The sequence below is a fragment of the Tachypleus tridentatus genome, chromosome 9 (genome assembly GCF_004210375.1).
Source record: "Tachypleus tridentatus isolate NWPU-2018 chromosome 9, ASM421037v1, whole genome shotgun sequence".
In the NCBI taxonomy this organism is placed as follows: domain Eukaryota; kingdom Metazoa; phylum Arthropoda; class Merostomata; order Xiphosura; family Limulidae; genus Tachypleus; species Tachypleus tridentatus.
The window spans coordinates 83,676,600-83,703,601 of NC_134833.1; the positions used below are offsets into that span (position 1 = coordinate 83,676,600).

The following is a 27,002-nucleotide window of genomic DNA, read 5'->3' on the forward strand; positions in this document are numbered from 1 at the left end:
GAAGACAGCATTTGGGGCTGTTACCTCCGACAGCCATTGCTATAGTTGGATATGGGATAAATGAGCGTATAAAATTGTCTATTATCTTCCATTTTCAAAAAAGCAAATATATAAATAAATAAATAAGGAGAAGACAGTATATTTATTATCGGTCATTTACAATGGTAGTTCAGGATGGAAAGATTCGTAATCACTCTTCAGGGTTAAGTAAGAATGAATTACAAGGAACACTTCCTACCCAGGACTCTCAGGTCCCAGAGGAACAGTTAAGAAAGACTCTCTCAGATGGTCAGTCGTCGCTACATCTGCCCAAAAGATCCTCATCCGTGACTTCTATTTTACGTCTGGACGATGGGGTGGTCATTCGAGTGGACAGTGCCGAGGATTGGAGTGACCACCTACAGACTGAGCACTCCCCTTCTCCATCGGTTCTGTCCATCATATCGACAGAAAGTGACCGTGGTAAAAAGTCCCATCGAAGGAAGGATAATGCCAGATACTCCAGACCATCTAGGCAGAAAACCTCAGGAAGAACCGGCGAGCGAAAGGAAAGATACGAAGGTGGTGGAAACAGGTCCCACTGGGGAAGCCAGCCTTATATCATTCCTCCATTTACCAGTAATAACTACAATAGCCAGGACTCGTTGCAAGAATCAAGCAACCTGGATCTCCCGTTTGGCATGGAGAAAAGAAAAATTTCTGACACTGACTCCGATGTTGTTGATCATAAGCGAAGTGGCAGTAGAAGCGGTAAGAACCGTCATACCTCTCGGTCAGGCCACCGGTCATCCCGGATTCAGCGCAGATACGACAAGACCCGGGAAGAAGATGGACACATAAAGGACGAACGATTAGAAGAGGGAACACGACGAAGAAGAATCATCATCATGGTCATCTGTTCTGTATCGCTGTTCATCTTAGTTACTAGTGTTGCTCTCGTGGCAGCAACTTTGTCCCTTTCTCCGACTATTGACCAGCTGGGTAAGAAACGACATTTATCAAATTTAGGCTAATTAATGACATGTTACAGAACTAATAGAGCTACATAGTCGTTTTTACTAACAAAATATACATGACTCAATTTAGTTTTCTGATTTCTGAATTAACATATGTATATATACCAGATTTTTTTTTTAAGTGTTAACTCAGTGCTTCTATAAATCGACGGAAAAACGAAAATCTAAACGGATTATGCAAATATTATTACAATTTTTGGGAAACTAAAATTCTAATTTAGTTTATAAATATAGATAGTGCTACCAAATACAGATTACCACTAATGTTTTATTTAGGTAAATAATTTTAACCGTGTTCGACGACAAACAGGGTCGTACGAAACGAAAAAGCTAGTCAGGACATCGCCTGAATTTTTACGTCATGTATTAAGATACACATATTAAGACTTGCGTCTTTTAAATTAATATATTACACAGTGCATATCCAGTATTTGTATTTAACGTGGCCCAAGGTTCAATCTCATTCGATTAAATATTCAAAACTTTTCCGAGAAGTACGTCCCCAGAGGCCTCTAGAAATAACAATATGGCAATGGTCTGACCACTCAAAAATGGCTTCGAATAATAAATGAGTCCTAATTTGAAATATTCTTCAACAAAAAGAAACTGTGAGTCAGTTATGATAAACTAGTTTTTATTTAATAACTATAAAATATTTTTGAATATTTTCTATTAAATTTTGTTTTGATTTTTTTAATTTCGTGCAAAGCTACACGAGGGCTATCTGCGCTAGCCGTCCCTAATTTAGCAGTGTAAGACAAATCAGTGATGTCGAGAAAACCCACTTGTAGAGAAAAATATATATGTAAAAACGGCTCGCTTGCGTTGAGAAAATATTTTGCGATGACCGAAGAAGGTCGAAACGTTGTTCGCTCCTCTACGTAAAATATTTTCTCAACCCAAACGAGCCGTTTTTACATATATAGTGTAAGACTAGAGGGAGGGCAACTAGTCATTACCACTCACCGCTAACTCTTGGGCTACTCTTTTACTAACGAATAGTAGGATTGACCGAGCATTATAACGCCCCTACGGCTGAAAGGGCGAGTATGTTTGGTGTGACGGGGACTCGAACCTGCGAATTACGAGTCGAGCGCCTTAATCACTTGACCATGCCGGGCATTTTTATTAAATGGCGTATAGTTTTAAATTTAATTATTCGAATACCAGTATTTTCTTACGGATATCAGATAAACCGGCAATTAGTAATTTAGTAAGTAAACTGTTCAAGAACAATCCAAACGCTTAACATATAGTTAATTTAACCTAACGTGTCTCTAGGACTAAAAAAGTAAAAAAAAAGAAGCCAACGACAAATTACTGAACGAATAATTAAACTCAGCCCTCCTCCTATACCCCCCGCTAGTACAGCGGTATGTCTACGGATTTACAACGCTAAAATCAGGCGTTTAATTCCCCTCGGTGGGCTCAGCAGATTGCCCCATGAGGCTTTGTTATAAGTAAACAACCAACTAGCTCGTTCTAAATGGTTAGGAGATTAGGCCTATTTTGTAGACACATTAGGGAAAACGTGCTAACTTTTTTTTTCGTGGGTACAACCAATGCACCTTTAGAAAAATTCCCCATTTTTCTCTGTGGATAAAGTTGATGCATTTTTAGAAAAATCTTTTCTATTTTCTCTTGGATACAACAAATGCATCTTATGAAAAGTTTGATGATAATTGTAGATAATCATGTATTCAGTATTAGTTTAAGAAACAACTATTTTAGCTATTTGTAGAATGAGATTTTCAATGTTTTATTCATCCATGTTCTATTTAAATCTTTCCAATTCCTTGTAGAATACCAAGCAGTTTGTCTCTCACTAAAACAATATGGCGTATATATAGTGCTAGTGTTTATATTTCCCGCGCAGTTTTTCTAAACTTGTACTTAAACGATACAAGTTATTATATGTTAAAAACATGTTTCATAAAGTCCCGCTAGATAACGCATTGTAAAAACTCGTGTGTGTGTTTTCGTATTTGAGATATAAAAATAATATAGGAATTAACCTCAGGGATATGTTTGAGCTTAATTTTGAATATAATTTTCAAAGTTTATGTAGATGTCCTTACCTTTTACTACCAACTTCTCATGACGCCCGTCGATCTCACTCCACTGCTACTAGATATAAAAGGTTTAAAGTTTAGGACTTGTGTTCTTAGAGCCCAAATGAAAGCAGCGTTAGGCCTAGAGCGCGTGGCGCATGTAGTAACGACCCACACGTTCTACCAAGCAGTTCAGTAGATCGTTGTCTGATGTCTTATGAAAATAGAATGAAAAGTGAGGTGGCGTCCTGTTTTATGGGTTTGGTTTGTGTTTTTTAGCATATTCAAGTATGATACTATCTAATAACTGTAACATATATTTGAATACTTTTCATTAAATAACGTGTACCTCTGAATATGTATCTTGACGCAATTTTTGTATGGAAACATGGTAATCACTAGTCTACTTCTCTCTTTCCTCTTCTCGAGACATGTGATATATTCATTACCAGTCTAGCTCTATGGGTCCTCTTCTTGAGACACATGGTATACTTATTACTAGTGTGGCTCTGTATGTCCTCTACTTGAGACATTTTGTGCAAATTAGTAGTTTAGCCCTGTAGCTGTCATACTGAGATACATACTCGCATAAGCCTAACCATCAGGACACGTGGTATACTCAACACTAGTCTTGTCTTATAGGCCTTTTATTGAGACACATTATAGACTCATCACTATTCTACACTATTAACACACTATTTCGTGTGTTAATGAGACACGAAACTTTCAAGACTTTATCACTCTTACAGTAGTGTGTGTGTGTACAGTACAGGTTGTACACACACATTAAAGTTCAGAAAGTTGTCGATATCTTAACATTGTGACCTTTGATATAAGTCCTGTATATGGATAGTTAGAAATACTCCTGAGAGATTTACCCAGGCTACGTTAAAAAGACTTATTTACTTTGTTTTCACTTATTCTGAACGGTCCAGTGCCTTTCTCGAAAACGCACTGATTTTTCGTTCTTGATCTGATTTATGTATTGATCGATGATGTTCACGCATGCACGAGAGACTTATCAGAACTTATTTGCACGAGCGTAACATGCTTGAGTTCGACACTCCAAGGAGGCCACGCATGGCTAGGTGGTTAAGGCACTGAACTCGTACTCCGAGGGTCACGGGTTCGAATCCTCGTCACACTAACCATGCTCGTCCTTTCAGCCGTGGGGGCGTTATAATGTGACGGTCAATCCCGCTATTTTTCCGTAAAAGAGTGGCTCAAGAGTTAGCAGAGGGTGGTGAAGACTGCTGCCTTCCCTCTACTCTTACAATGCTAAATTAGGGACGGCTAGCGCAGGTAGGCCTCGTGTTGCTTTGCGCGAAATTCAAACAAAACCAAACGTTCCGAGGAATGATATACACGTAGGTATAATCAATCTTTTGGCACAGTCTGTCGATAAAAAGATTAGTCTTGTGATATTACAAAGCAGGATAAACATTAAAGTCCATAAACAAAAGTGTACTTTACCTATGTCTTTGTATATCTTCGTTTAGAAGCTATCACGTTTAAAACATCTGTTTGAAAATATTCTGCAGATAATTATTACACACAAGTTCTCTGTAGTCAACTAATACGTTATCCTTTTACTTTTAGTTTGTTTGTTTTTGAATTTCGAACAAAGCTATTCGAGGGCTATCTGTGCTAGCCGTCCCTAATTTTGCAGTGTAAGACTAGAGAGAAGGCAGCTAGTCATCACCACCATCTGCCGACTCTTGGGCTACTCTTTTACCAACAACTAGTGGGGATTGGCTGTCAATCATAACGCCCCACGGCTGAAAGGGCAAGCATGTTGGCGCGACGGGGATGCGAACCCGCGACCCTCAGATTACGAGTCGCACGCCTTAAAGCGCTTGGTCATGCCGGGCCTTTTACTTCTAGAAAGTGCCATCTTTTCTTCATAATGATTGTGTTCTTAAAAAGGTACCTCTGGTAACTTGAATTAAATAACTTTTTTCAAACTTTATGTCTACATTGTACTTTCTGATTGAGAATTTAACTTTTTATACTATTTCCTTACACTTAGTGCGGTTTGTTTGGTTACACTTGCTTTGTTTTGAATTTTGCGCAAAGCTACACGAGGGCTATCAGAACCAGATGAAAAACTACAGCTTGTTAATAACACCCACCGCCAACTCTTGTGCCACTTTTTTCCAGCGAATAGTGTGGTTGACCGGCACATTATAACGCCCCCAAGGTTGAAAGAGCGAGCATGTTTGGTGTGACGGAAATTAAAAACCGCGACCCTTATACTGAGAACCAAAAGCCTTAACCATCAGGCCATGTTAGGCTTCTAATGATGATTCCAATCTTACAGTAAATATCACTTGATGAGATACATGTAGACATCCACAAGCTGATCTTGTGATCGCTAGAATAACTGAGATCCAATTGTTCCATTAAACTGTTTGACTTTTAAAATTTGTTTCTCAAAACTGACGCATTGATTAATAGTTTTCAAAGTACCTGTTGGTGGAATAAAAGCAAAAGAGTTTTAAACACAGCTAAAGAAAGATAACATTCTTAAAGACGAACAGTAATAAAATATAAGACCACCAGGAAGTCATCCGGGAATCTTCTATGGGCTGCAAAAAAAATCATAAAGAAGGATATCTCTTCTGACCAGTAGTGTCCAATACTGGAACTTATGATTATATTTTGGTAGTATTTTTTTAAAGATATTCACCACAAATGAACACATCTTAAAAGTCAGTTTTAAGCTCTGCCAGGAAATTCAACAACTGAAATTTTATGGTAACATTTATTGTGCCAGTTTTGACATCGAATTATTATTTACTAATATATCATTACAAGGGATTATGCGGTTGAGTGCTGATTTACAACGATAACTCCAACGAAGAAAGTATTACAAAATAATTAACCAGTTTTTTCTTTAAAAAGCCTCATTTCATTTTTAAGATAAGTTGTATAATTAGACTGATGGGTCCGCCATGATGGTGTTGCCATGGATTCAAGATTAGTAAAATCTCTGGCCAACTTGTTTTTGTGTTTTCATGGAAAGCAGTTGTTGGATAACCTGTTCACAAGAGTTTAAAACATTTACTTTACTATTGCGGATGTTGTCGATTCCTTTAACATATTTCTTTTTTTTAATATTATAATTTCTCCCGATTTTTACAATATTTTAATGACTTTTTTACCGTTGAAAATCAAGATACTCACGAAATTCCATTTCTGGACACTCTGAGAAAGAATAATGGTAATTTTAATTGTGAAGTCTGTCAAAGGGAGCCTTCTACAGGGTTATATTTTAATTTTGTGTCATTCCTACCAGCTTTAAAACAGTTTATTTAAAATCATTTTTCACCGTGCTTGTGAGATGATTTGTCTTAACAAAATGTGAATTTCAAATATTTATTGTGTGAAAAATAATCTTCCAAGTTATTTCATTGATTAGATACCTCGTTGTTATTTATGTGAGTTTATATAAGTGAAGTGTGGTTACGTCCTGAATTTTTGATGCCTGAACAAAATTCTTTGGTTATTAGTTTATCTTCTATTCGTAAATCTTTTTTGATTATTAAGAATCAGCTGATATTTTTATCCATAGTGTGTACCTACTAAAAACACATCTACTTACGTTGACTACCACATCAAAAATATCCCCCCCCCACGTTTGACATCGTACATTAAAGACATCACATTTACTGAACATGGTCTCTGACATTAACAGTAATGGAAATTACCACCAAACACTATTCTCTGTATTATGGATGTTTATTCTCTCTACACAAACATTATTCTCTGTATTATGGATGTTTATTCTCTCTACACAAACATTATTCTCTGTATTATGGATGTTTATTATGTATTTTGATGTTTATTATCTCTACACAAACATTATTCTCTGTATTATGGATGTTTATCTCTCTACACAAACATTATTCTCTGTATTATGGATGTTTATTCTCTCTACACAAACATTATTCTCTGTATTATGGATGTTTATTCTCCTTACACAAACATTATTCTCTGTATTTTGGATGTTTATTCTTTCTACACAAACATTATTCTCTGCATTATGGATGTTTATTCTCTCTACACAAACATTATTCTCTGTATTATGCATGTTTATTCTTTTTACACAAACATTATTCTCTGTATTATGGATGTTTATTCTCTTTACACAAACATTATTCTCTGTACTATTGATATTTATTCTCTCTACACAAGCATTATTCTCTGCATTATGGATGTTTATATTTATTCTCTCTACACAAACATTATTCTCTGCATTATGGATGTTTATTCTCTTTACACAAACATTATTCTCTGTTCATGGATGTTTATTCTCTCTACACAAGCACTATTCTCTGTATATGGATGTTTATTCTTTCTACACAAACATCCTCACGATAAAAGTCCTAGAATCTTCTATATTAAAACCAGATAAATCTAACAATCAAATCATTATAGATTTAACTGTACCAGCAATCTTGCATAACGGCAGTGAATTTAATCATGAATTTTTATGTTCAAACACAACTATGGTAACCAAACTATGCTAAAAATGTTTGTATGAGACTTAAAGACGAGACTGCTGGAAAGTTGCTGAAACAAACTAACGTTTTGGAGACACTACGTTAATGATTTTTTTTTTTTCATTTGGATAGAAGACAAAGATTCATTACCGTCCTCTTATAGACATGTTAACACCTTCCACGGTTCTATTAACTTTACGATAGAGTATTACACTACCTAAATAATGTTCTTAGATGTAAACTTAACACGAGGTTCTACACATTGATTTTTATTGAAAACCAAGGGATAAACCACAATACTTACATAACCAAAGCTGTTACTCTCCACACATAAACCTCAGGTTCTACACATTGATTTTTATTGAAAACCAAGGAATAAACCACAATACTTACATAATCAAAGCTGTTACTTTCCACACATAAACCTCAGTCTCACATGTAACCAAACACTTAGATTAAAGAAGTTATACTCTATGAAAATTCTTTGAAAATGCTGTGACTGAAAAAGGTTATGAATAAAAAACTATTTACCCTACAAGCTGACGAAGATAACAATATACCATGTGAATCTGCTTTGAAACAACTACCTAAAACAATTTTTTTGGTGCTCCACTGGTTATTACCTATCACCCTAAACTAAAAAAAAAGACCTACCCTGGATACTAAAGAACACCTTCCTTCAACTAAAATAATTTTTTACATATGTTCCTGTCGTTTCTTTCAGAAAAATAAAACTTCACGTTCAACGTTGTTTCAGGAATAAAGTCAACTTTAAGCCGACACCAGGTGAAGGTCATTCTTGCGATTACAAGCAATGCCAAACATGTAAGTTCATGCAGGAAATAACCATAAACCTTTTGTCTTATTTGAGTAAAATATAACAAACAGAATTTCTCAAAAGAAACTCTCTAAGCAAAGTTTCGTTATTCAACGAACAACGTATAATCCGCCTAAATCCCAGTCGTAGATTATTGTTGTAACAAAAACGTAATATAAACATGAAAATGTGTGTACATCGGATATTTAGAATTTCTAAAACTGGAATTTTCCTTGCACGACACATAATTGAAAAACAAAGGAATGAATCAACCTGAGATTCCAGGATAATCCAGAAAGAGACCTGAAACAAGTCGTACTCTAGTCATAGTAAGCAAAATGTGACGTTTCGTAGCAGGTGAGAATCAGTAAACACAAAGGCCAATAACAAAAGCTATCTACGTGTCCAACGACACAGGAAGTGGTAGTGTGATTTGGACATGACCAGCTTACGGTTATTTGCAACAGAAATAATACTACACATCTATTGTAAAAACGCATGACGTCAGATACAGCACAACCAAATGTGACGACATGATTGTGGTGTAGCTTTAAAATCGTTTAAATTAACTTACTCAACGTATGTGGTTTATTTGAAAAAACAAACAAACAATGAATACAAAAATATCCGAGAATGTTATAACTGTCTTGTAATGAACTTGTCAGATTCTATCCGGAAGAACGTTTGAGTTAATGTATTATTCCGACGTGTACTTAAAGTCACGTCTTTCTAATATTTTTTAATCAAAGTTTTACCATTTCAATTACCTTTCGTAAATCTTCTATACCTTTCCACTTAGCTGGTAATTGTTATTCATCGTTATACGCCGAACACGTTCGTGCTTTATCAGTCGATTTTTGTGTTTTGCAATATTTATACGAACACGTTGGGCTATTAGGTATCAAAATAAACTGATAGCTCAAGTCTGCCGAAAGTCCAAAGATCAGTGATTTACAGCACCTGATAAACATCTTTTTCAAGCGTATAAAATTACGTATGTAATAACGAGTGCTCCAGATAACGACGTTTTATTTTTACTTAATTCGAAAATCTATGAGATGATAACCGAGACTGAAGCGATAACAAACGAGGACATTAAAGTCTTATGTTTAGAGACAAAGTCTTACAGACTGGAAAATACGATACTGAGCATTAAAAATGATAAAGAACATTGGCGAAAATGGAGCATAACTGAAAACAAGAACACATGATCAAAGGAAGAAATCAACCACGACGCATAAATCACAAATACAGACAGACATGCGCATATATATATATGTACGTCGTACTTCACGAACTCATGAGCAAAGCACTTTTTCTGTAATTATTTTGCATTGTTTATAATGTGTTAATAATTAGCAAAGTGCATAATGTCAAACTGAACATAACGTAATGTTTAGGGACAACAAGGTCCATCTCTGTTGTTCCATCCTCTAAACTAAGCTAAAACAATCAAATAAATAAATTAAAAAAATAAAACACATCTTAAAACTAGCCCTAATCATTTCTGGAAACAGCTGTCAAACTGTAAGATTCTGATTCTAATTAGACATAAGGTGTTCTTTATGGAAGAATTGTTTATTAAAAATAAAAAAAAAAATTCAAAATAACTCAGTTTAAATATAAAATTGTCTACATTTGCTTGAAATTTTCCAACTGTAGGTTTTCTCTAGAGTTAAATTGTTTTGTTACTAAAGTTTTATTTGGTGTGAACACGGAACACTTCTCTTCGTAATCTAAGTAATATTTTCAATTAATCACTACCCCTTTGATCTTTTGAAAATTTCACACATGAGCGAATAAGTAAATTAATGAATTTTCACGGCGGTCAGTATTCACCATACTGTATTCAATCCACTTTCACTACTGAGTTCAGCAGTCACAAAGTTGAATCCACTTTCATGACGGCTATCAGTACTGTTGATTCACATTTCACGAACTTTAAAGTAGATTGAAGCTTTCGACCTTTCAAACGTCAAATTCAAGTGTATGTCTTCACTTTTAACATTTTATTTCGTTCAGAGTTTCAGGAGTTTTCACGCTATGGAGTGAAATTCGTGTTTATTCAGTTTTATCTTGTTCACAGATTGGGGAAATTTCGTGGTGAATGGTGTGACTCGTGTTTTACAGTTTTATTTCCGTTATGAAAGTTGCAAACTGTAAAATAAAATACACATGATTATTTTAACGATAACATTAATCGTTCCAATCAGACTGCTGGTTCTATTCACATTTTTTATATAAGTATGATAATTTGTTTTCTCTGAAGCGAGCATCATTTTATTTATTTATTCGGTTATCAATTTTACATAAATTATAATTTTATTTATCAAAACCTAAAATTATCTTAATTTTCAAAGAGTTACACGCATTTCGTTTCTTTTATCATGTTTGATATTCAGAATTTGGATTAGGTAAATATAGATGTGAAGGCACCTGGTTATCTACAGTTTTGTGGTTATTATGGTTATCTACAGTTTTGTGGTTATTCTGGTTATCTACAGTTTTGTGGTTATTCTGGTTATCTACAGTTTTGTGGTTATTATGGTTATCTACAGTTTTGTGGGTATTATGGTTATCTACAGTTTTGTGGTTATTCTGGTGAAATCTTGGAGGAAATCAATTCCTGAAAATTGTCTGTTGGAAGGTTCGTTTTTCCACTGTTTGGTTTGGCTGTAATTGTGTTATATTTCATGTGGACAGACATCTTGTTAACGAATTTCTCGGAAGACAGTAACATTAGTTTTTTTTTTCCCAAGATGATTCAAGCTTATCATAATGTGTATCATCTGCTCCTTAATCACGTTCTACATCCGAAAACATCCCCCCCCCTTCTGAGAAAACTTTTCCACTGGGGTTGTATGCCCATGATACGTTATAATCCATTTCATAAGAAAAAAAAAACAACAACACGTGGCAACAGTCTGTCTTCTTAAGTCGGTTACTATATGTAAGGTTTTTTGAAACCAGAACTGTGACTACCTTCCCCCAAAACAACAACAACAAACAAAAACAACTAAGCTTCGACAACCAAACATAATATACCTTGTCGCATCTATATGTTTATCCAACGAATTATTTAAAGGAATTTGTCCTAACAGCAAGTACCACGTCACCAGGTGAACCGTTCCTTAAGTTTATGAGTTTAACCTAGAGATAATGTTTTACTGAACAATAAGCCTGAATCCTGGGATTTCAACTTAAACGTATTATTCCCAATACTGAATCCTGAAATATTCTCTTAAATTACTTTCCTGCTGTTCTGTTGTTCTAGAAAATATTAAACAGTGTGTTGGTGTTTTCTTATAGCAAAGCCACATCAAGCTATCTGCTGAGTCCACCGAAGGGAATCGAACCCATGATTTTAGCATTATAAATTCGTAGACTTACAGCTGTACCAGCGGGAGACACATTAAACAGTTTTTCCACATTTCACTGCTTCATTTAAAAGGGTCCTATGTAATGTTGGTTTGATATTCAGACCTTAAAGAACTTAATCTTTCAGACAGATTGCATGTTATTTAGGCTTTATTCTATTAATTACATCAGAATGTCGCAGTAATACACACCACAATGCAGTGACGTCACAAAAGAAATCGACTTGAGTGCAAATGTGAGTGAAGATTCAAACTACTGTATTTGTATATCAGTCTTCCGTTTTTAATGCTTCATCAAAACTTAAATCATATTTATTATTTTAAGAATTAATAAGGGCACTAGAAACATATAGTTTTTTTTTTTTTTTTAATTTCGCGCAAAACTATCTGCGTTAGGCGTACCTAATTTAGCAGTGTAAGACTAGAGGGAAATCAGCATCAACCAAAACGACCTTATTGGCTACACTTTTACCAACGAATTGGCCGTAACATTATAATGCCCCCATGGCTGAAAGCGCGAGCATAGTTAGTGCGACAGGAATTCGAACCCGCGACCCTTGGATTACGAATCAAACGCCTTAACCCACCTGGCCACGCCGGGTTCTAACATATAATTAAAAAAATTTACTCTAATATCTTGAAGAAACATAATTTACCACTTCAAAATATTATTAATTCCTCGTTCAGAAGAATGTTTGTTTTGAATTTCGCACAAAACTACATGAAGGCTATCTGTGCTAGCCGTTACTAATTTTTCAGTATAATGCAGGTAGTCATCACCATCCACCGCCAACTCTTAGGTTACACTTTTACCAAAGAATAGTGGGATTGACCGTCACATTATAACGGCTAAAAAGGCGAACATGTTTGGTGCGACGGGAATTCGAACCCATGATTCTTAGATTAAGAGTCGAGTGCCTTAACCACCAGGCCATGCCGGACCTTAGAAGGTAGTAAACAGAGAGTTGGTGGTGGAATTTAACATCTTTTATTGAGCTTGTCATGTCACGACAGTATCTTAACGTTAAGACCAGCTATTTAAATCCAAGTTGTTTAAAACACTTTGTTTCAAAATCTCGACACAAACATGTGGATAGTCTTTGTCTTCATTATTAATACAATCTTTTAAACAACTATTGTAATGCTTATTTTTGATTCATTTCCCTTGACAACATTTTACATACATCTATAGATTTGAATCAGAATAAATATTTAAAAGTGATCATTAAGGACCTGTTATATGCGATCGTAAAAGAAAAAACAAAAAGGAAAAAGGAACGAAATGCGCTGCCTGAATATCGATCAACAAAATCTGCGAGCAGTTTTCTGTAAGTAATTTTTATTCTATTCGCGTAAGATGTAATGCGTTTAATCTCTCGGGCTATGCTCCAACTGTGGGGCGCACCTCTTGGGAGAGGCGTGGGGACACAGAGAGTCGGTAAAGGAGGCACGTAACAATGACGATAGGAACATAAATTATATCTGGGACCACACATATAAGAATAAAATTGTTTTAGAAACTACTGTACAAATGTTACTTACTAGTAAGTAATATTGTTTGTTTTTGAAATTCGCACAAAGCTACTCAAGGGCTATCTGTGCTAGCCGTCCCTAATTTAGCAGTGTAAGACTAAAGGGAAGGCAGCTAGTCATCACCACCCACCACCAACTCTTGAGCTACTCTTTTACCAACGAATAGTGGGATTGACCGTCACATTATAACGCCCCCACGGCTGAAAGGGCGAGCATGTTTGGCGCGACGGGGATGCGAACTCGCGACCCTCACATTACGAGTCGCACGCCGTAACACGCTTAGCCATGCCGGGCCAGTAAGTAATATAGTAACAATAATTACCATGAAAGCATTATGTGAACAGCATATAAACATGTTATACTATGCATGGAAAACGCAACATAGCGCATGTTTAGAAAAAGGGGTCGCGATAAAACAAGTTTGCTTTTCAATATAGACTAACACATTCGATTAGCTTCTGTGCCAGTTCTGTGCTTGGGTAATAAATAGACGACCCTACTCAATTTCTTTTCCTTTATCATTTAATATATATTTAAATATTTATCCACAAGCTTTCTCTTGTGTAATTACAAATAAATAGACGACCCTATTCAATTTCCTTTCCTTTATCATTTAATATATATTTAAATATTTATTCACAAGCTTTCCCTTGTGTAATTACAAATAAATAGACGACCCTATTCAATTTCCTTTCCTTTATCATTTAATATATATTTAAATATTTATCCACAAGCTTTCTCTTGGGTAATTACAAATAAATAGACGACCCTATTCAATTTCCTTTCCTTTATCATTTAATATATATTTAAATATTTATCCACAAGCTTTCCCTTGTGTAATTACAAATAAATAGACGACCCTATTCAATTTCCTTTCCTTTATCATTTAATATTTATTTAAATATTTATCCACAAGCTTTCTCTTGGATAATTACAAATAAATAGACGACCCTACTCAATTTCTTTTCCTTTATCATTTAATATATATATATTTTAAATATTTATCCACAAGCTTTCACGTTGTATCACCAACATTACTGTTATTGTTTTTATAATTATATTTCATTTTAACGCTTATTATTAATGTCCTGTTATGGTTGATTCAGTGAGAACCACTCCTTTGCTAATTAGGTAAGCCTAACATTCTACCTTACACTGAACTCTATCTCTGTAGTGGTGATTAAAGTGATCGACTCATGGTCTGCGGGTAGCGGGTTCAAATCTCCATCACTGAATATCTTTACCATTTCAGCCGTGGAGGCGGAATTATTATGTTACGATCAATCGTACTATTCGTTGGTAGAAGAATAACTCAAGAGTTGGTGTTGATGACAAGCTGTCTTTCCTCGCTGTCACTGCTAAATTAGGGATGGCTTGTACAGACGGCATTTGTTTAGTTTTGCACAAAACTTAGCATCCCTCTCCAGTGATGGCGATGCAGTAAGTTCAAAGGCTGTTAACTACAAACGAACAAAAACTGAACTAGCTTGACAGCTTATTTATTATTACTTCATTATTGTTGTTCGAATCAATGTGAAAGTCGCTTTTCCAACTACTTAAGCCTAAAATTCGACCCCATACTGAGCTCGTGAAAACTTGTGGTTACATACACATGGTGAAAAAAGCCGGCGTTGTTTATTTGCTATATCAACTTGTGTAATTTGATGTTTAGTTTCATACTTATGACATTATAACTTTGTCTCTTAACCGTCTGCGTGTTGTGTGAGAACAAAAGACAATTTCAGCCATTTTGCAGTTATTGGATTATCGTCAGGAAAAGGTTTCTTTGTATCCAAATGTACAGTTTTAGATGAAGACACCTATTAAACTTTTATTTTAAACGAACCATTGTTTCCTGGTTTGAAGGAAACTGTGATCACTTTTCTATGGCTATGAGAATAAATACTGATATTCTAAACCAATGAAAAAAACATTGTGAGGTGATTGATGTCAGGTAACATTTCAGTAGCATTATAGGGGTAAGAGTGATTGTAATAACAGAACGCGGTTTTAGAAAATGTATTTTGTTAGGAAGTTCAAATAATATCTTATAGGCCAGTAAATCCCATTAGGTAATAAAATGTGCCCAATTTATTTACAATTCAAAAAAATTTGAGGTACCTGTCTTTCATCCGGGTTATGAACTTGAAAAAATGTGGAGTGAATGTAATGATAAATAACGTAGAAATCCCAACTTTCACATAATTTATTTGATAACATATTATAATAATATTTATTTCTCAACAGAAGTTTTTGCATAAGCCTTAAGGAGTCACTATTTATGCACTTAAAACATGGTATACACTGTGTGATGGTCAAGGTAATTGAAAAAGTAGTGACAGTGGATGTGCTTTATGATGCCTGCTTTCAACAATCAACTCTTAATGTCTTTCAACAGTGTTTCATATGATTAATTAATTAACGGTAGTAGGCCGCAGTAGTATCTTATGGAACGAAGTTGAAAGGTCACTAGTCAAAGTAGGAAATAGGTATAGTTCAAGAAACGGCTTTTAATTTTGTTAACCCGAAGATGACCTAGGAAGGTCGAAATGTTGTTGTTTGCTTATCATTAAAAGTGCTAATATCCATATCAGCCTTTCAGAGATACAATGGTTTCTCATTTCAGCCTTATGGCGGCTGTTGGAGTGAAGACTTCAGCTGCGTTTATGTAGTATTTCAGTAATGGTGGCCATTTTTTCCCCATTACATTCTATCATAGCGACTGTACTATGTACACACACATATATATATATATAAGAAGATTTTATGCTTTCCATACCGCGCTGTGTGTATGTTGTGTCACAGAAATTTTAATATATTTTTGTAGTTAAAAATAAGGACTTGACGCCACCTATGAAGGTAATTAACGTTAATGAACATCAAATATAACAAATGTTCAACAACAGCAATAAAGAGGATGGAGGGGTTTACGATCTTCCATTAACATCCACATACAGTTTTATTTCCAAACTATCGTTCCACAAAATTTGGTTGAAATTGGTCCAGTTAACGGACAGACAAACACACAGATTTTTTTGCATTATGTATATATATTTACGGCTTAAATCGTGCAAGAGAGACGTTTATTTTATTGACAAATTTACATATTAGCTCATGTATGTGTGAAGTCTGTTTTATTGAAACATTAGCGAACATACCAAGTTTTGATCGGGTTATTAAATTGATTGAGTGTGTGTATTCTGAACTGTTAATTATGAACCGAATTAGCGTAAGAGTATAACTTACATACTTCTATTGTTAAGCAACATGACATAAAAACCATTGTTGGAACTCATTGCTTACCAAAACGCGCTGGATTTTTATATATCACACGTTGTTATATGAAGAACCTCTTCTTTTCTATTTGGTTTTTCGCTAGCTTGCTTCATTAAAAAAGATGCGCACGCGCAAGCACGTTCGTAAGGCAAATACTAACACCTAGATGCACACCCTCAGGATCGCTCTTTCACACAGCCATTTGTAACCATAGAAATGATAAGAGATATTTTAGAAAAAACGATATTTGAGTATGTGCACACACGTACACCCATAGTACATGCCTGGCTGTCTGTAATTTTTATGCATAATATAAGCAACCCCTTCTTTCCGCAAGTAAATAAGTGATAATACTCAGATGTTTATCCTCTGGGTCCAATCAGTTTGGTTTCAGGTTTTTCGGTTCTTTATTCTTGGAGCTATGTTGGTCACACACAGAGGCACAGACAAGTTTTAGGTCTAGTGAATCTTACTCTCCCGGCTATACAAAACTTATATACTCAAATAACTAGAGAATGAGAGCACAGTAAGTGTTCCTGAAAACACAAACAAACAAAAATGACCAATCCACGAATCTCTTAAAAACAACAATTCTGAAAATCAAGCCAGGAGTCGTTGTAAAATTCATTCCAAGGATTTTAAACATTTTGAAAGAACTTGTTTGGTGATAAATTAATCACAATTGCAAGAAATTTTAGATTTAGTTGTTATAGATACTGGATCTCAAACAGTTTACTTACCCATAAGGTTTTAAATGAAGCAAATTCATCTTTGTTATTTTATGTAATAACAACAGACGTTAAATATATTTAATTTTTCAAATGTTGTTTCTGAAATGTTTTGGGTAATTGTTTGTTTGTTTTGAATTTCGCACAAAGCTACTCGAGGGCTATCTCTGCTAGCCGTCCCTAATTTAGCAGTGTAAGACCAGAGGGAAGGCAGCTAGTCATCACCACCCACCGCCAACTCTTGATATACTCTTTTACCAACGAATAGTTGGATTGACCGTCACATTATAACGCCTCCACAACTAAAAGGGCGAGCATGTTTGACGCGACGGGGATGCGAACCCGCGACCCTCAGATTACAAGTCGCACGCCATAACACGCTTGGCCATGTTTTGGGTAAACGATGATTTGGGTGTAAGTTGTTAAAATGTCTAATTAATTTTAGATAAGGATAATTTGTTATACGAACGATTTTAGAATTATTCAGTTGTATATACTATTACTTTAAAATGTATAAATTATTGATAGAAGAAACATAATAAATAACTAAATTCTTCAGTCAGTCTATTTGACTTTTATTAAAAATTATCTATATTTCCGCGGTCGTCTTTATTTAGTGGCAAGCCTGAAAACTTATGACAATAAAAATCAGGTTTCGATGCTTTCGGTAGGCACAAAATGGATAGCTTATTTTGTGATTTGGGATTAACAACAAACGATTGTAATTTGTCTGGTATAGTTACTAGAGCAGTGTGTTTTTATTTTAGGTGGGTAATTATCAAAATTTTTTTTAAAATTCTTGGAATAGTTTTTCGTTTCGTGTAAGAATTTTGTATGCAAGCATAATTTAAATGAAGTTTAAAGTGACGACTTCACGCTGTTTACTATGTAAGTACGCAGCTAGCTCATTTCATTTTCCATCCCCATCGCGTCAAACATGCTCGCCCTTTCAGCCGTGGGGGCGTTATAATGTGACAGTCAATCCAACTATTCGTTGGTAAAAGAGTAGCCCAAGAGTTGGCGGTCGGTGGTGATGACTAGCTGCCTTCCCTTTAGTCTTACACTGCTAAATTAGGGACGGCTAGCACAGATGGCCCTCGAGTAGCTTTGCGCGAAATTCAAAAACAAAACAAAACAAACAAACATTTCATTTTCAATGGGCGCTTGTTTATTACGAGTCCTTGTATATATCGCCATCTCGTGGTAGTGACTGAAATGACACATATCATCAAACATTATATTTAGAAAATTATATGTTACCAACTACAACAAATGGTGAAATATAATTTAAGTTAATTTATTTTGAACAGACACATTTGTAGCTCAGTTACAAGGCTGAGAGTATGATTAATAAACTAATGTAATAATTTAGACATGATTTCTGGAAAGTCCGAGCGAACCATTTGATTCTCTGTAATGCAATTAAGTTCTGAATACGTGTAACAAACATTCCTTGCTCGTATATTTTTAGGATATGCAATCAGTTAAGCCCTTGATTTTTGAAGGACATTGCTCAGTTTTTACTCCATTTAAACATTAAAACTGACTTAGTCGTTTCTGAGAAAAATATTAGAAAATTATAAAAAAGAGAAACACGACTTATGTTATAGTATTTAATATCACTTAAATACTTCATTATGACATAACTTCGGTTTATTTCATTGCGATATTAGATAATACATGCATATATATATATACTACCAGAATTAGTTGTGATATAATCTAATCACGTCTCCCCAGTAGCACATCGGTATGTCTGTAGACTTACAATGCTGGAAACCGATCCTGGTGGTGAGCTGAACCCAGACGGGTTATTGTGTAGCTTTCTGGTTAACTACGAAAGAAGACATGATGTTATTATGCAAGGTCGTTCCTCGCTGTTGTTTTGAAACCATATGAAGTTAGAGTTGCCTTCCTGTCATGAGCATGTGCACGTGAAAGATTACCATTGATGTACTAAATATTATTGACAGATTATGGTAAATCTCACTGTTTAAGTGTCAGTGAAAGTACTCGCTGTTTAGGAAGACCTCGTTCATTATTTTAAGTATTTGGTAATGATTTTAAGCATCTCGATATTACTTCAAGCATTATAAATAAGCGGAATTTGTAAGAATTGTACAGAAGGTTGTTTGTTTGAGAAAACACTCGTAACAATTTTTTCATCTACACAGAACGTATTTATCAGAGAAAGATTAGCTTTCCTTTGAGGCAATCAGTTCAAACGTAGCATCTCAACACAAATACTATCGCAACTGAAAGTAATTTCATACTCAACGTTACGAAAAAAAATGTTTTTCTTACGTCTTCTCGTCTCAGTGAAAATCGTCAAAGTTTGATGATTTGATGACTCGAAACGTAATCTTGTGAACAGCAATACGTCGAACTTAGCGATTAAAATTAGGGCCACAAGAAGAAGTGGAGTTTATAATGACAGGAGGTAAACTCGAAGTAGAATTCTGTAGAATTATGCTAATTTCATGTCGCTTCTGAAACCCTAATTTGGAAATGTTGAGAATAGACAGGCATTGAAATTAAGAAACTTTTCATATTACCTTCACAGATAAAGTTTTGCCGTTGGTAACACCCTTTAATGATATAGCATCATTTTTTGTATGTGTTACTAGCTTGAAAAGTAGCAGTTGTTTCTACTAACAGTTTTGTAACTTAGTATAATCGCATATTGTTTGTTCATGTGTATCATTATTCTAAGCTACCAGCTCTACATATAAGATTTTTAAAACTATTTTAGCTCAAGAACGACTGAAAGCAAAAACTTGAGTCTTTGTCCCCCTCACCCGACTTTTCCCCATCCAGTGGTACAGCAGTAAGTCGGAGAGCAAATATGCTGAAAAAGTTTCGATACTCATGGTGAGCACAGCACAAATAGTCTATTGTGTAGCTTTGTGCTTAACAACAAATAAATAAGCACGCAATTTTTTTCACACTTTTACGAACATAAAATGAAGTGTTTGGGTTTGTGTGTGTTGTTTGCGCAACATTTATTCGAATTTTTATTTTCTTAATGAAGTGTATTCAAAACACCTATTAAACCCACGGTCATATGTTTATAATACTCATTGCTTCTCTTTACTTATAAAACTTCTGATTTCTTTTCGAATACGTTCAGTAAATTTCCCTAAAAAGATATGCATCTTTTTGGTTAATTAGTTTTTCTAAAACAAAGTTCACAACTGTAATTTGTACACATCCGCCTCTAAATTTGAACTGGTAGACTAGGGGATTTGTTTTGTTTTGAATTTCACGCAAAGCTACAGGAGGGCTATCTGCGCTAGCCGCCCCTAATTTAGTAGTGTAAGACTAGAGGGAAGGCAGCTAGTCATCACCACCCACCTTCAACTCTTGGGCTACTCTTTTTACCAATTAATAATGGGATCGGTTGTGACTTTATAACGGCTGAAAGGGCGAGCATGTTTGGTTTGACGGGGATTTGAACTCGCGACCCTCTGATTACAAGTCAAGCACCTTAACCCACCTGAAACTAGATGAAAGGTTGTTATCAAACAGCAACCATGTTCAGTTCTTGTGTTACTGTTGTCTGACGAAATAGTGGGATTTGATGACCAAACTTACAATACACCCCACGGCTTCAAAGCTCGGAACGTTTTTGTGGCAACAGAATGTAAATCATAACAATTCAATCCAAAGACTAGACTAGAATACTTTTATCTTTCTTTTAATTTTTACCATTAATATTACCTGGTGTACAATTTTTAATTATCCTGTCAAAATATATGAAATAATTAGTAGTATGTGTCTTTATTTTCAATTACTTTATATCTGTTTTAAACTGAATATAGAGTTTCTTTAAAAAATAAAACTTAGGAAACGAAAAAACAAACATACCAACATTTTCACAGCCGTGTCTGGCTGAGGATCAAAAGGTCCAAGATTCAAGAAGTGATATCACTGAACACATTGCACGCTTTTACTTCTGGGCACATTATAAAATTGATAGCTAATTCCTTGTATGAGATTAAATGGCCGGTTCAAACTATAGTAACCACAAACGTTACTGAATTGGTTCCTTTTTTTTCTGAAAGGTGGTTCAAAATTAAAGACGACCTTATCTGGATTATTTCTAGGTGCATCATCACCTAAGGAAGTTGATACCCTCACCTCTTAAGTGCAACGCCCTCACTACTTGAGTATGGCACCCTCACCCTCTGATTGTTTATATTCATTACTTAAACATGCCACTATAGTAACATGGATGTGCTCCCTAACCACTTCAGCGTGACAATTCTCGAACGTGGCACCCTCAACACTTAACGGTGATATTGTTGACACTGGGCATCAAGTTAATAACTGTTTCGATTTTCTGGATCCACGTGTGAAATTGTCAGAGAGACTTCACAACTTGGATGAAATGAAAGAAAGCAAAAAGATAAAAGAAAAACAAACAACCAACTAGGAACAACTGAAATTTTATTCTCTGCAGGGCGAGTAGTTTAATTTAATTAATTATTTAGAACAAAATCAAATGGCAAAATCTTGCATGGCCGCCATTATTGTTTTTAGTTACTTCTGTTACCAGCGGAAAATAACAACACGAACATAAGGAAAAGAACATCAAAAGGAAAGAGTCAAACATGACTGTTCACACGACGACAGCTAATATTCTTCTATTATAAATAAGCCTTAGTTTCTTTTCGTATATACTATTGATAAAGTACATTTGTTTAGTGTAAGTTGCAAGTTTAGGGACATCAAAGTATCCTCATAAGTATTAACTAGAAGAGGGAAAGCGGAGCTCCTCTTTTAAGGACTCATTAAATCAAACATTTCCAGTCTTTTGGAACTGATCATTTATTGAATAAAGCTACACACATGTTAATAAAATGTGTCAGACGCTTTTCAGGACTCTCTGAAGACATCCAGTAAATCCTTTAAACTAGCGAACCATACATACAGCTTGAAACATAAGCATGGTTCGCATCAACTAAATTACTCCTGTTTCTTTCCTCAAGTGGTACTGCAATAAAATTGCATAATTTTACTTTGAATATTACAGGAGACAGCACGTGACAGAGTTGATGACTATGAAAGGCTATTTAAGTGACGTTTTTTACCCGATGTTCAGCATAGAAAGATTCTGTTTATAAACTAAAGAAAATGCTTCTTATCACCCTCAATAACTTATATTCATTTAAAACACAGAATAAAATCTGAACATGTTTAAAACTGTCAGGCTTAAATCAGTTTTAAAGCATAAAATGCAACTAAAATGGTGTATTCCGTATAACGACGAAAGTCTTGTTGAGATGATGCAGATAATGAAAGCTGTACATTTGCTTCACTCGTAAGACATTGCTTTAGAGAGCATAAGTTGTCGTCATAAATGGTGAAATAATGCGTTGGGAAACGTCCTTTGACGTCAATACAATTGCGACAGCCACTGCTTTACTTACGCTAAAACACAGATCAAATAAACTCATTTCTCAAACGTTTTAACACCGGAAGGGCTTGCTGTTGTTGAATTTGCTGCTACACGAGGGCTATCTGTGCTAGCCGTCTTTAATTTTGAAGCGACAGATATAGACTAGAAGGAATGCAGCTAGTCAGAACCACTTATCTCTAGCACTTGAGGAATTCTGATCACATGAATTAGTCGTCACTCTTATAATTCACTCAAACCCTCAAAGTGTGGAGTGCAGTTTTTTGTTATTCACTAACGAGACGCAAACCAAGGAACCGTAGCTTCTAAATCCAACACATTAATCAATGGGCCACATCCAGCCTCCTGTCAGATGAAAGTTTGGTGATGAATCACGAGGACTTGTATATAGGCTTATGTTAAATTTATCAGTCATTCAAGCCTAAAACTGTCACCACTCACACCATTTGAATGTTAGTCATACAGTCACACACACCTCTTATGCAATCCCACTTTCAAGGATTTTTCTTCAGAAAATAAGTTGATTTGTGACTAATACATTTCAAATCCACCTTACCATAATCATCTGCTCATACGAGAACTAAAGGCACCCGCTAGTACAGCGGTATGTCTCCGGATTTACAACGCTAATATCAGCGGTTCGATTACCCTCGGTGGGCTGAGCAGATAGCCCTTTGTGGCTTTGCTATAAGAAAAAAAACACACACACACACACGGGAAACTAAATATGTATGGAAAAGCGTTATATATTCTATATATTCCCCTCTGAAGCAAAACTGATGTGAAAAAGTTTACGCAAATTCATGTTCATTGATTTTTATTGCAGAATGTAATTTACTTTTAACCTTGGAGTTATTGATAACAATAAATATTTTGGCTATTGTGTATAACGATATAACAAATGTCATAATTTGAGAATATACACGATAAATACATATGCGAAAAAGAGATCTCGTGCTTAAAAACTGATTTTATTACAAACTCCAAATAGGCATACCCAAAAATATCTCATGGATATAATCAAAGTAAGTTATATATTTCCCGAATTGATTTTAGACTCCAGTGTTTTTTTTATATACTCAACAGTTTGGTTTGAATTTTGCGCAAAGCTACTGGAAGGCTATCTGCGCTAACCGTCCCTAATTTAGCAGTATAAGACTAGAGGAAAGGCAGCTAGTCATCACCACCCACCGCCAACTCTTGAGCTATCTGCGCTAGCCGTCCCTAATTTAGCAGTGTAAGACTAGAGGAAAGGCAGCTAGTCATCACCATCCACCGCCAACTCTTGGGCTACTCTTTTACCAACGAATAGTGGGATTGATCGTCACATTACAACGTTCCCATGGCTGAAAGGGCGAGCATGATTGATGCAACCGGGATTCAAACCCGCCACCCTCGGATTACTAGTCCAACGCCTTAACACGCTTGGCCATGCTGGGCTCACAACGATTTGTAATTACTGTCTTGAAAATAAACATCTGTAAAGAAAAACACGTGATTACGGTTACATGTTATTCATGATATTTTTATAAGTAAACAAGTAATGAGATTCTTAGCAAATAAGTTTTTGAAACATAAATACTTATTAATAAATCGAAATAACGGCTAGAGTCACACTTACAATTTTTGTGTTTGTGTTATTGCTTTGAAATTATTTTTTTCTGCTGGCGACACGCTAATTTTAACGCCCCATTATTGTTTATGTCCTTGGTTTGCTGAAAAAACGTAACACAAAATCAACATATTATATATGTTTGGAAAACTCTTTACGTCTTCTATTATTGAAAAATTACTATATGTTCGTGTGAGATACGTATTCAGAGAAATGTGCCTCAGAAAATTGACGACATCAAAGCCTGGTCCGTCCAGTTATTTCTTGTCATTGTCTTCGGTACAGTTACTTCCTTCAAGGCACGACATGGCCAGGTGGGTTAAGGTGTGAGACTCGTAACCTGAGGATCACGGGTTCGAATCCCGTTCGCACCAAACATGCTCGCCCTTTCAGCCGTGTTGGCGTTATAATGTGACGGTCAATCCCACTATTCGTTAGTAAAAGAGAAGTCCAAGAGTTGGCGGGTGGGTGGTGATGACTAGTTGCCTTCCCCTGGTCTTACACTGCTAAATTAGGGATGGCTAGCGCAGATAGTTCTCGAGTAGCTTTGTGCGAAATTCAAACCAAACCACACCACGGTTATTTAGGATTCCATATTTCTCTTAGCAGCATGAAACTTCATCGCTTTTGCGAGATTAAATAACTTCAACTAGGTGCTTCCTTCACGCAATCAAACTTTCACGAAAAAAATGATCCTGTCTTTCACTTGTCAGAGCAACACAAATTCTCTCTATTTATCTTGTAACTCTAGCCTAAACGTTCTTTCGCTAGTTTATATTTCCAAACGATATATTTATAACTGTATCTTAGAAAGTTTTAAACTGTTACCCTGACGACCTGTGTTAACACAATTCGCAGTTCCTATATCATTACTAACTCAGGCCAGTGACAGAAGATTCATTTGTTGTGACTTCTGCTTTGGTTTAAACTTCTATCTTATTATTTTCGGTCGCTGCTACGTGTCATATTATCTTCATTTATTTACTAACTAACTGTTTTCAGCGATTTCCATTTTTCGTTCATGATAACGAAATCATGCCTGACGAAGAGCAGTTACTGGAAAAGTCGCCAAATAATATAATTATTTTTCTCTTTTAAAGTTTATAATTTTACAGCTATTTTGTTTCATTGGACTTATCTTTCAAATTCCAGTTCTTCTGAAAACGTTTTTTCTTTTGCTTGACGCCCATTTTGGATATATGAACAAAGTTAGCAAATTGTTCGAGATTTATATTGAACCAACTGCGATGTGACGGTAGTTCCAATACCAAAAAGTATCGTTAAATTTTGGAATTTACACCTATTTTCCTTCTTTACTCCAATATTTCTTCCAGTTTATCTTCCCCTTTAGCTTTTGTAGATGTGGTTCCATCTTCAAACTCATTTTTTGTTATTGGGTTTTTATACCTAAGGAAGTGACAAACAAAACTTATGACACCACTTTATTACGAAATTCTCACATCACTTTATCTTATTATACACATCAACTGTATTTACTGTATCTATATTTCTATCATGACACGACTCACGTTAATGTAAACATTATAAATTATTGTTGTTTAATATTGGCAATCAATAACACATAGATTACGAGATAAATTTTAATTTTTTACAGTATATCACTTTCTTCCTCTACCTCTCTGGGTCATAGTTTTGGCTCTCATGTCTAACCTGATCTTTCTTTTCTCTCCAAAAGAACGACTGGCAGAAATTTCGATACAAAGTCTTCCGAGAAAATCTCGGAAAACAACCGAAGATGTTCGTAAACTACTCTTCCCTTTTGCCTCTCTGGAGATTGTGGTAGAGACAATATCTTAAGTATTTGATATTTAGGGCTTCACATCATTTTGTTTTAGATAATTTTCTGTTGTAATAAACTGCCTGTTTCATACTTATAGTTCTGCGCGGCAGGGGTTTGTTAATCCAATGTCTAAAGAGTTATGTATAGGGAATGGAGGAACAGAAGTATTCCGAGAAAACTCAGTTTCAACAGTCCGCCTAACCAGTGCTCTATTAAATGTAAAGGTTGTTATAGCAAACTAGTATGTGGCATGTATATCAATGTGTTAGAAAATTCAATTTGTTGCGGATTGTTCTGACAAAAGAGTTTTGGGAATGAACCATCTAAGCTCTAGGGGTAGGTCTTGGTCACTAGAAATGAAAACTGGGGGTGCGACTTGTCAGTTTGTTTGGAGAATATTCGGCAGAAGTGTCGGTCAGTAGAGTATTTGGTGAGTTAGTGGTTCGCGGGTGGCTCGCGCTGGTAGGATGGAAAAGAAAGGATGGTATTAATGGTTTTGGCAACGACTGATCGAGATTCATGACGTAACTGGACTGACGAATGAAAATGAGACTCCTACGAACAACATGCAAAGTAGAAACACGATTTTTCTCTCCTCCGTTGAACAACTATGTTATATCTCTTATTTTGAAACACATGCTGGACTACTCCCTTTGCGCAAAATTCAAAATAAACCAAACCCTTTGTTTAGGACATTTCATCTTGTTCTCGTTTTCACGACTAGGAACTTAACCTGTATCTCTGGCCTGTTGTTCTTACGTTTCATAATCGTTGGATGTCATTTAGCTCTAAAAAAAACAGAACTTAGAAAGACCGCCGTTATACTCGCTCATTCCAATCACTTAGATGACTTAGAACATTTTCAGA

The 27,002-nt window shown here is 35.4% G+C and overlaps 1 protein-coding gene across 1 annotated transcript in view; it reads left to right on the top strand.

The window, feature by feature from the left end:
• LOC143225643 (uncharacterized) overlaps positions 1 to 27,002 on the top strand; it is a 129,092-nt gene continuing 102,090 nt past the window's right edge. Inside the window, exon 1 of the mRNA XM_076455433.1 lies at positions 1 to 981. Coding sequence (XP_076311548.1) covers positions 162 to 981 — 820 coding nt within the window. The 5' untranslated portion in view covers positions 1 to 161. The remainder of the gene's footprint in view (positions 982 to 27,002) is intronic.